At 52.3% G+C, this 11,392-nt stretch overlaps 2 protein-coding genes across 2 annotated transcripts; one reads left to right on the top strand and one right to left on the bottom strand.

Annotated features, from left to right (window-relative positions):
- Positions 1 to 194: 194 nt before the first annotated feature.
- On the top strand, positions 195 to 2,607 carry QC763_110670 (uncharacterized protein). Its single transcript, XM_062907656.1, has 3 exons — positions 195 to 399; positions 460 to 536; positions 1,058 to 2,607. The coding sequence occupies exons 1-3, from the start codon at positions 382 to 384 to the stop codon at positions 1,464 to 1,466; spliced, it is 504 nt and encodes a 167-aa protein (XP_062770621.1). The 5' UTR covers positions 195 to 381; the 3' UTR covers positions 1,467 to 2,607.
- Positions 2,608 to 3,248: 641 nt separating this feature from the next.
- Positions 3,249 to 10,532, bottom strand: QC763_110660 (uncharacterized protein). Its single transcript, XM_062907655.1, is given in 5 exon segments — positions 3,249 to 4,145; positions 4,165 to 5,542; positions 5,597 to 5,914; positions 5,987 to 8,852; positions 8,924 to 10,532. The coding sequence occupies 3 exon segments, from the start codon at positions 6,414 to 6,416 to the stop codon at positions 4,917 to 4,919; spliced, it is 1,374 nt and encodes a 457-aa protein (XP_062770620.1). The 5' UTR covers positions 6,417 to 8,852; positions 8,924 to 10,532; the 3' UTR covers positions 3,249 to 4,145; positions 4,165 to 4,916.
- Between the last annotated feature and the right edge of the window lie 860 nt (positions 10,533 to 11,392).

Here is an 11,392-nt window from a genome sequence, read left to right as displayed (position 1 = left end):
AAACTTCGATTGACATTCAAAATCATATATTCTTTCGATTACTCAAAGCTCTAAACATACCATTCACTGTCTTCCCTATGTGAGGTATGCGAGAATGCTGTGGGCCCAGCTTGTTACGGGTTAGGGTTATGCGTGTGTTGAGGCTAACAATAACACAACCCGCCCCAAAATTACGCAAGACCCACTGACCGAAGCAACCTTCAACAAACAACGTCACATCCCACGATATCATTCATCTTCTCATCCATCTCATACCTCATTACATCCGCGCTACAGCACGCTTAATGTCATAATAATATATTCGGCCCCGAACGAAGCCGGGCAGCTTGCCCTTTCACTTATCAATTCCTCAGTCAGCACCACCAACACAAGCCGCTCAGCATGGCGTCCATGCTCGAGGTGCGTCGCGCGCTCATCACTCCCCGAATAGCACCAATAACTGACGTCTGCTATGTATAGGCCCTCCATCCTTACCCCCAGGACCGACTCCATCTGCGTCTTCACCGCGCACGATCAGTCGTGCTGACGAGTCAAGAGTGAGTCTTGATCTCATCTTTCGCAATGTCGTTCCGAAGTGCCGGTCTTGTACGACCAACACCTCAGCCTCTATTTCTCCTTGCTTCCAAGTGTTCACACACCTCCTTACCTTGGACGCCTCACCTGCCCTGATTCGTCACCATATTGTACTTGTTTCGATCCAGCCTCCCCCCTTTTCTTGCCGCCTTTCCATCTTGGTATGATTATCGGTCCTTCTTGGTGGAGACCTGTCAGTGATATGCACGCCGCCACCATGCTTATGTCTGCCGCCTCTTCTTCTGCCGTTCCCCGCACTTGCGGAAGTCTTTTCATACAGACGGCACGGGGCATTTTTGACGGGTAGGAACGTGTAGCGGGCCCGAACGATCTCGCCTACTCTAGGCCATTTGTTGTTCAGATCGAGGCGTGTGGTCGCAGGCTAGTTGCCCCATCTAGATCATATCTCGGACACTCACCTGCAGTTCTGTCGTACACCATATGCACATACGAGGCAGTCTACTCACACGCTTTACTTGTTCAGGCTGGTGGAAATCCGCGCTGCCCAACGAACCTTTGAGGGTGCCTATATGCGCACGGCTCTATCACAGTTCTCCTTTGCGCTAGTCATCCTCAAGATTTTCACCTCGGAGTTCTACCCCATAGGAGCCTTATTCGCTTGTTATGGTACGGCTATCATGCTAGTCGCCATCTACCGGCGGTACGAAGGCAACCGTCAGTTCTTTGATTCGGTCGAGAGCGAAGACGAAAGTAGTAGCGGCGAAGAAAACGATCCAGCAACCCCAACAGGCCTTACCGTACGGGGGCGAAGAAGGACCCTCGTTGTCAAGAAGAAATTCCGGACCAGCGGTAACAGCGTGGCGTTGCTCGTTTTGTTGAGCTTCATGTGCTACGTTGCGTTGATGGTGTTGTTGTGGAAGCTCACAGGTTGATTGCTTCGACTTCACTTCTTAAAATTGACAGCTATTATCAAGACGAGACCTCTTCCTGACCGACAACCCAAATTGGAATCCTTGGGGGCTGCTCGTTGTTACTGGGGAAGTTTGGTGGACCGTCAAGGTGACAAAGGCTGTTAACCTATGAGGCCATGACATGGTTCAGGGTCCATTGATCGAGGATGAAGTACGTTTGAAAGGTTACATACAAACAGCCGTGCGCTCGGCTCGAAGCGCCCTCGACTACCACGACAGACCGGAAGGTTGGCTTGCCGGCATGAACTGCTGCTGCTTTTGGAGTGCCTGCACTGCTACATTCCGACTTGTCCACTCGTTCCCTTCAGCGAAACAAACTGGCCCCTCTTGTTGGATACAACGAAACGACAATGTACCTGTACCGGTTTTATATTCGATTTACGGCACGTGCTGCGCGAGTCTTTTTCTTAGCCTTGATACTTCCACCAATAACCAGCTTACATTTATAATATCAGTCCCAGATTTGGATCTGGAAAGGTACGAGAAGTTTCGGTTTCAGGGCAGCAAGAATAAGGGCGGGACGGCAGGCACACGAACAGGTGGATTGGCATGAAGAGGGAACAAACACGGCACAGATCATACAAGACAAGAAAGACGCTGGATACTCCCGTGCGAGACGGCAGAACCACACGCCCAGCCCGCGTCGCGCGCCGTTACACGGACGGGAATGACGGCGGCAGGCGGAAAAGTGGGTTTTGCGGGGGAAGCAAAGCGGCCGGGGGGCGCACCAAGTTGTGGGGTCCACGGCAGGGCGAACGGACGCGAAAAAATTCGCGGGGTCTGGGGAATCCTAGCGGGGGGCGGAGTTGTAAGTGTGGGGGAGGGTGTAGTTTTTGGCGATGTCACAGATGACTCTGCGATAGCACGCTGGTATACTAGCTGCAATAGAACACCGGTGTGATATGACTGTAACCGTCACTGAATATGGGAGTACACCCCGTAGCATTGGAATGGAGGAACAGACAGGCATATCCCTACAAGGCTACGACATTACCGGACGTATTGTTGAAGTTATCTACCAACCTATCACTGACACCTTTCGCACTCGATAGTACATTACTGGCACCACTATATATGTATACATTCCAATTTTCACCTTTTCTACCACAAGTCAGACCGCAAATTTTGACCTTGACTCACCTGACCCTTTGACACAGACTTCTGCAAGTTGATACACAATGTACATGATGATGTATACACCCTTTCCCATGGCGCCTCATTCTCTGGGTTCGCAAGGGCGTGTGCATACCTATTTCACCTTTCCACCATAGTGCACAGTAGGTGATATATATTTGCTTTACTGCATACATATCATACACGAACTCCTACCTACCTTACCTCCATGTGTCTATACTTTCTTCCAGTCATCTCACCTGCTATGAGAGCGCAATGAATGTCCCATAGATTCATTCAGTTGCTACTTACTTACCCCGTTGAAGACAAAAAAGAAACACACTGAACCATGTCTCCGAAGTTGCAACGGAGCTCTGGTCAACCAAAAGAAACCGCTATCAAGTTTGTGTCGACTTTTGAGCTTATGGTCAGTTAATGTTGGGGATAAGGGGGGGGGTGGGTTGACGGGTTTGCGAGAAAGGAAAAAAAAAAAAAAAAAAAAAAAAAAAAAAAAGAGTAGCTTGAATCATTCTGATTCATAATAGGTTGTTGATCCTGTCAGTTGAATAAAATATTGAGCAGCCTACAATACACATCATTCTCTTGACCATTAATAAATATTCGAGAGTCTGTCAACAACCAATTCACTGCTCTGCAGAAAAACTCATCTAGCATTCATCTCTTTTCCATCTCATCCCACAACTTCAAGACATTTATATATATCCACTCACATTCGAGGCATGTAATTCATCGTTTGACCTCATTCCCATCTGCACATCTATAAACCCAGCGGTATTCAAAACACAAAGCTCAACATAAAACACATCTTCAGTTCCATTCAACCTAAAAGATGCAGAACGCTTCGGCGTCAGAAAAACACCACTGCATGTTTAGCAGCAGAATGTATATATAATATGTAAACAACAAACAAACAACCCATCCATTTTCCATGTTCCACTTTCCACATCAAATTTGCCTTCCCCATAACCTCAAACCCGCTATTTAGTCCCATCATACAGATGACAGCGTCTCAACTCGGAAAATAAAAACTCATATATCAAAAAACACAAATGAAAAAGAACAAAACCACAGTAAAATCCGCGAAAATAGAAGCGAACAAAGAACAAGAAAAAAAGTCATGACCCTGATTGATGCCCCATGTATTTGTTTTCCACAACCTTCTCCCAATGCCCTCAAAGATGCAATTTGACCACCCCGATCGTGATTCCGATTTCTAACCCAGGTGTGTTGGCCGCACTTGTGCTGTTGTCGACGAGTCATATTATTCCCCAGTGTTCCCCCCACGTTTATCGCGTGGCGTCCCTTTTTTTTTCTCGTGTAACGTCCTTCCACCTTGGGGCAATGCACCGAACCGGTGTGTCTGGTTTACCGCCGTGTGACCAGCCCGGAAGCATCTGCTCTCACCGGATAGATGAAGGTGTGGGCACTCCCGTCAGTCTCCCGTCCCGTGCCGTTCCGCCCGGTTTCCGCCTGCTCCACGACACGGCCCGTTGATATATAGTTGCCCTGTTGATATATAGTTGCCCGGCTTTTATGGATCGCGCTACTGAATCTGGTGATGGCGAGTCATATGCCGAGCTGGTGTTGGCAATCATCATCACACTGGCCCAAGTCTTTTCTTGATCAAAAGGGGTAAGATGAGTAAACTGCTGCTTCACTCGGTTCTGTGTCAATAATCACCAATCTCTCTTTCCACCGCCTCCTGGTTTGATCAAAAATATGCCCCGTCATGATCGTTGTCGGCCGGACTTAAAGTTGGGGCTGCGGAGGCCGACGAGGTGAACTGTGGTGGACAAGGCGCTCGGTTCGCATCCTTGCTGTCAGCCACATTTCGTGTGATCGGGTCACAAGCCATCGATCTTTCGTCGTATGCTCAAAACTTGCAGATGGAGAGCCTTTCATGGGTACACCCGAGGTCTCATGTGGTGTGTTGTGTGTCGCAAGTCGCCCGATTTGGCGTCCAAAGAAGGTTTGCGCTCAGACCCAACTTCCCGATTGAAGAACTTGCATCGCGCACAACCTGTTTGAGAAGTTCCAGGAATCGCACCGACTGACCCGAAAGAGCCGCGACATGAAGAGTGTTGAAGGTGTGCGAGAAGCTGGATGGCACTTTGTCGATAAAACCAAGGCGCAGCCCCGCGGCTGACAGTCGAAATGGCGAATAGTGCCACACACAATCCCAATTCCCGCCCGCCTAATTTCACACAACCATTTATGCTGGTCAACAAGCTCAGCATAGACCACAGCCTATCCACCACATAATGAGATCCGCTGGTTCTATCGCTCATAATAGGCGTGCTCAGTCGAATGCTGATCTCCTGGATGCCCCGATTCTTGATATACCCACGCTCCCCCATAACCATCACTGGGTTTGGAATATGGGTATGGCTGCTGCCAGGTTCCATAGGCAGATGATGGGGCAGCCCCAGCGGAAAGCGCCAGACCATGAGTTGGCGTCGATCCGGGAGTCGTATCAACGCCGGGAATTGCGGTTGAGATGGGGGCAGGATACATGTCGGTAGACATGGAGCTGGCTTTTCGACTGTAATCTCGACTCGAGTGGTTGCTGACATGCGAAATCGATGGGTACTGGCTTTGACTCGAGACGCTCTCGGCACCAAAGGACAATGATCGGGGTGGCGGCGCCGGGTACGACGATGACCAGGCCAGATCGTCACGAGCAGGCTCGGAGCCTACGGGCGTTGACCAGGTTGCGGATGGAGGCGGTGCGTGTGGCGTGTATGGGGAAAAAGCCGGCGTTATGGGGGATTCAGCCGGATAAGTTCGCCAGTTGGTACTCAAATCGCTCGGTTTAGAGGAGCTCGGGCTAGCATCTGCCATCCAGTTTGTTATCCCGGACTGCCCATAATCGTACGCTCGAGAGCTCGAAGCGCTCGAAGGGACTTTGGAAGTTTCAGCAAGTTGTCCTCGGGTTGGATTTCGGGGTTTCTTCTTACTCTTGGTATCAGGGGTGTAGGCTTCGGAGCCAGCTGGCTTCATCGGCGGAGGCATTGATGGTATGGTGAGTTGGGAATAGGGCTGTTGTCCATGCATGTCGGACGGCATTCCACTCTGCATGGCCGGCGATGAAGAGGCTGAAGCGATTTTGGGTCCAACAGACGACCTCGACGCCGACTTTTGTCTCGTGTCTGGAGGTGGTTGTTGATCTACTGGGAAGAAACTGCAGTCCTTTTTGAGTCGAATGCAGTTCATGCATCGACCCTGCACGTCGTTTTGGGAAGGTATACACCTAATCTTCCGCCGGCGGCAGTGGCCTTAATCGTCTTGTTTTTAGCACCATACTCACACAAGGGTAGCTTCACAACTTCCAAGTGGGCGAGACTTACCACATGCGACTGATGTCCGATGATAGCCAAGCTTGTTTCTTCTCTTTTCTCCTGCCAGCCCAAGCGGGTCCTGGCCTTGGGCTGTCGACTGCTGCGATGCCGTGGATTGGGGTGCCGGGGCCTGGGATGGAGATGGGCCGACGGCCGGCGTCGATAGTGACCTTTTGATTCTCATCGAGTCTGAACGGTCTCTGGATGGGACCCCCGAATCCATTCCTGATGATGTGTGTGAAGAGACTGAATAGTTGGGATAGTATCCCGATGGCGACATGTCCATGTCAGCGCCGTTTTGAGGCGGCGGCGGATATTGGTATGACATTATGTCTGTCATGGGCGCTGAAGGTGGTACGGCAGGATATATAGCGGATTCGCTTGATTCCCAGAGGTCCAACTTCGATTTTAATAGGGGTGGCGGAGCAACGACTGCCATGTACGACAGCTGCTGCCCTGGTTCGCGCCTGAAATGGTCAGAGAGATACCGGGGTCGTCTTGAGCTTCGGACAAGACAACGGGTGGCAAGCGGGTAATGGATTATTACTTGCGGGTCCGCGACCAAGGTTCCAGAAGCCAGATATTGCAACGATGTCGAGCTACCCTCACTGCAAAACGGCTTGTGCTGATTTGGACTCCAAGGGGCTCTTATGACATAGTGTTAAGCTTTCGAGCCTGGGCGGTTCTGGTGTCCAAGATGGTGCCGAATTACAAGGGCTTTGTTTGCGGTCCGGGACGGAAAGACAAGTGATGGGCTCCTTTGGTTCAGATATGACGGCGGACCAAGGAGGGAGAAGAGCTACGGCGTTTGGCGGCGATACAGATAAAACGGGACGGTTGACAGGTAGCGAGTAGCATGCGGACCAATGGAGGTGTTGATCTTGTGGTCGGCGGCGCCTGGGGCGAAGGAGATCCAAGCGATGTGACTGGCGATTAAAATACACCCCTTTCAGGTCTGAGTGGTGGCCTTGATCCGTCCAAGAAGCTGTCAGGCAGCGGCAGCGTTCAACTGCCAAGTACAGCAACTGTTCTTGCTTTTGTTCCTGCAAGGGTTGACACGGCAAAGCAAAGCTCGGGCTATATGTGGATGCCGAGAGTATGGCCAGCAGCCACAGTGCGCTGCAAGAAGACCGAGGTAGACTGGCTGAGTAGCCGGCCGGTCTGGAGGGTGGTTATGGTTGTGGTTGTGAATGCGGTGGAGGTGGATGTGAGGGTAGATGCGCGTGTCGTAGGTGGGTGCCCGGGAAGGGCAGAGGGAGGGAGGAGGAGGGGGCGTGAGAAGGAGGTTTCCAGTGGAAGTCCGCAGCTGGCTGCAGCGTGGAGAGATTCCTGCAGTGCACGAAGGAAACGAAGCGAGAGCTGGCTGGCTGGAATGGAACCGGACACCCAAGGCGAGTTTGGTAGGCCGCGTCGAAGACACGGCTCACACCCCAAACTTTTGTACCTGACCTGATCGAGGTACTGTTGTATGGTTGAGTGTGGCCAGGGCAGGGAATCCCGCAGTTGCTGTTTTTGGAAGCTCCTGTGCGACGTTCCGGCAGCTTTGGCTGGTGAGTGCAGTCGACGGCGACAGTGAATTCGAGATCGGGACCGTCGGGCGCGAGAGATGTGTGCGTGTGAAAGGTATGGAAGATGTCAGAGGCTTCCAAGTGGCATGTGGGTTGTGACGTGCTCCTGGTTGGGAAAGGAGGGAGCTTTTTGTCTTGGTGGTGGGTGGCCGTGGGGAAATAGGTGAGGTGCCTGCAGCGCCTATGATGAGCCGCACAGGGTAAGTGATCACTCCAGGTCTTGTCTAATTAAGGTAATCCGCTAAGCAGATGTTGGCCTTTGTCTTTTCTTTTTCAGGAATGGAGCAGGTCGTTCCTGATGCTGGGCCAAAGGGCGTGCTCGCAGTGGTGAACCAAGGGATGATCGTTTGGCTTGCTGCTATTGCCGGATTGCAGGATAAGCACCACCAGTGGTCCTATCTTGGCCATTCAGCTGGCAGATCTCAGCCCCTTGTACCCGCGAGAACTAAGAGGTGTTTGATAACAAATGGCGCGGCGGCAGCAGCAGCCAGTGCAGTTTCTGTGCCACGAGGAAGATGCCGAGCAGGATCGAGGTGATGCTGATGGCTGCCGGCAGTGGCAGGTAGGTAGGCTTGTATTGCACGCTAGGGACGGGCCATAGGTAGGTGAGGTAGGTAGACGGAAGGCTGCGGCTAGGTTGACCTGCTTCACGGCGCTGCTCCCTGTAGGTGACTTTTCCTTTTTTTTTTTTTTCTTTTTTTCCTTCTTCTTGTTCTTCGTTATTACTTCACCGGTGACCGGGTTCCCCAGAAGACCCAAGCTGGTGTCTGGTGCGGTTGGCTATGCGAAAAAGAAGGTGGCAAAGAAAGGGTCCCTTCTGGTGGTGTCAGACGCGGGTTCCGGGAAGCCAGCCGAGTGCGGAACGGCGAGGCAGATGTCAGGAAGGGGTCTCGAAGATTTGTGGGAACGGTAGCCGAGGACTGGACTCCTGCTGGCTGGCCGAGGTTGATTCAGGGAAAAGGAAGTTCGTCGAGTTATATTGGAGACAAAGTCGTTCTGGAGACTGCCCGTGATGTGGAAGTTGGACATGGACATGGGGGAAAGGGGAGGGGTCCAGTGTTAAGGCAGTGGCGAGACCAGGGCAAAGAGCACATATTAATGGAGAAGGTTGCGCCTTCACTTGTTGTTGAAACCACTCTTTATTCTTCTGCAGCTGCCGCCAGGAACGACGGCACTCGGAGTCACAATGAGAGCAGCCGGACAAGGAAGGTACCGACCGTGCAACCTGCAGGAGCTGCCAAACACCGACAACTGCCAGTGTCTGGATGGCAGAATACCTACCTTAGCAAAAATTCGGAGAAAAAAATCTAATAGGTGTGGGCGTTAGATTCATTCAATCGGCTTCAACTGAGCACTGCTCCATGCGAGAGAGGCTAACTTGGAAAAATGGATATGCTGTCCCCTCCCTCTCCCAGGGGCCTCCGGGCTAATTCATCCTTTGATCATTGCCAAAGCCTGAAACACCGTTTGCAGCATTTGGCTCTTCGGAAAGAAGAAGGTCCAATTCTTCCTTGCCAGCTTCTACCAAGCTTCGGTGGAGATGCCCCCAGTTCTTCCGTTGATCCCCAAGTTGGTTAGTATATACGGGTACCAAGGTAGGCCCGATCCTCCAACTGCCCTGCCAATCCGGCGCCCGGCTGGGCAGCTTTGACAGCCATCTTGTCGATACCCGTCGTCTCAGATACGCAGTCGCGTACCGCATTGTTGATGTGGTACGGCAATGAGCATCTATAGGAGAGCCAAGTATAGGGGGGGTGTAGTATCGTTGTAGCGGAGCGACGGCTTTGACCACGACGACGCCTCATCGCTCGAGGGTCGGATTTGGGGGGGCGTGCTGGTTTCTTTGTTCGTCCCTCCTTGGATCTCGAGAAGTGGTAGTATTCTGGCAGTCTGGCCCAGGGTTGTCAGTGGTTCATGCGCAAAAGGGTGGCATTCGGCCGGGAGCGACCCCATGGAGGAAGATCCGATCTTGGAATCTGAGGAGCCGGCGCGGAAGGCGATCAAGAAGAAGCCCGGAATGTATGCCGCGGGACCGCTGCCAGACAGGTCCATCTTGCAGTGACAGCACAGCGTTGGATGAAAGCAACATCAATCATTTTCTTCCACGGCAGCGCAGAACAGCTGAGGCCCCTGGCTGCTTCATGGAAGTTCATGGTGCTGTCAGTGAGAGTGTCAAAAATGAATGCACCCCCCCCCCCGCCGAGTCAAGTCAAGGCAGGTCTGTTACCCCTGGGCAAATGTCAAGGATCACGTATCGAGACCTCTTACAGGTCCACGCGCTGGATCGCAACCTCCCCTGTCCCTGCCTCGTAACCCCCGATTAGGCCAAGCGCTCTCTCCATCACTGGTTACGCTCCGGACCGTAATTGGACGTTATCATTCCATTTTTTCCTGAGCTCTCTCGTGGTGAAGGTTGCGAGAGTTTCTTTCTTTTATTGTCGCAGGTGATATGGCTGTTTGGAATAAGTTGGTTATTCTCCTTCTTTATTCGCTCCCGTTGCCTCGACTTCGGCCCAACGGAGCTTGCTTGTTGGCCGCACGTGTTCCTTGTAGGCTTCCAGAACGTGATCGCCATCAAGGGTTGTCAAGCTTCAAAGCAAGTAGGCAGGCGTCTAACCTCTGACGTTTCCTGTTGGCATCGGAGATAGGGGGACCTCTAAGCGCCGTCATGCGACGTACTGAGCAATCTCTCTGAGCAGACAAAACCAGGCTTTCAGGGTTGCTTTGGCAGCTGCTCAGGTACTAGTGTCGGGTACCTTGCATGCAACCTCGCTCCGAGGAGGCGACTTCGGACGAAAGCTGATGATCATAGTGGTATTGAAGGAGCTCGGGTTTGGCGCATACTGGCAGCAGCCCTTTCATTTCTGGCACCGCACCCTACAGCACCTCAGCAGAGAGAAAGCATGGAAGCAAGCAGGCCTGAGGCGGGCATGTGTTGGGACACTCTCAGTGGAATGGGAGCTGGCAAAATGCCGGCTACATTTTTGATGTCGTGCTTCAAGCCACTTGGATCCCCACTTTCCGATCATGCAACCCTACCTTACCTTGCACGCACGCCGCCTTCACCTCAACATGACATTGCGCTGCCCATCACCAAAACCGGCCATCACGAAATGGAGCTGTCAACTCTCGTCCCGCAAACACCCACGTGGATCCAAAACACGCCCGACACAGTGGACCAGCCGACAAAGCGGTCCGACGAACGCGGGAACTCAACAGTCAAGCCGAGGAGAAGGATCTCCAGGGTTGTGCTGCTCCAAGGCCTTTTGACATGGGATGAACGAGATCTGACAAGGCCGAAATGCGCATACGAATACGCCATAGCTCTGAGTGCAGAATCGTCGATCACAGATTGCTTTGGAGGTCCTGTGTCGGAAGCTCCGATGATGTCAGGCTCGGGCGATCAAACGCCGATTGAGGTGGTGTGTAGACGCTGACACTTGCTTTTCCAGTGCTCCCTGTTTGTCCCCTCACAAGCATGGAAATGCTGGGAAATTTGCGACTCCTACACATCCCACTACCCCACATTCATGGCGGGGAGATTATCAGATGGCTTGGTCAGAGGTGAGGGACAAGAAAGCCGGGCTGGCGATCGGCAATGGTTGCTCCCTCTTTTGGATAGCACCCGTTGTTACCCGCCAGCCACACTGGCAGCTAGCACGTTCCAAAGCGCCATAGACTGATGTCGCACAGATAACCACCCCACGACGCCGCTCACTTCAGGTCCTATTTTTTTCACCATAATGGCAGCCCGACCACTGACGAAGGAGCGAAGCCATCATACGAGCAGTGACGAGCCACTAACTCGACCCATGCAGCCAGTGATGACAATTCACTCCCCTCGAAT

The sequence above is a fragment of the Podospora pseudopauciseta genome, chromosome 1, assembly GCF_035222475.1.
Source record: "Podospora pseudopauciseta strain CBS 411.78 chromosome 1, whole genome shotgun sequence".
Classification (NCBI taxonomy): Eukaryota; Fungi; Ascomycota; class Sordariomycetes; order Sordariales; family Podosporaceae; genus Podospora; species Podospora pseudopauciseta.
This window is presented reverse-complemented; position numbering and strand designations above follow the sequence as displayed.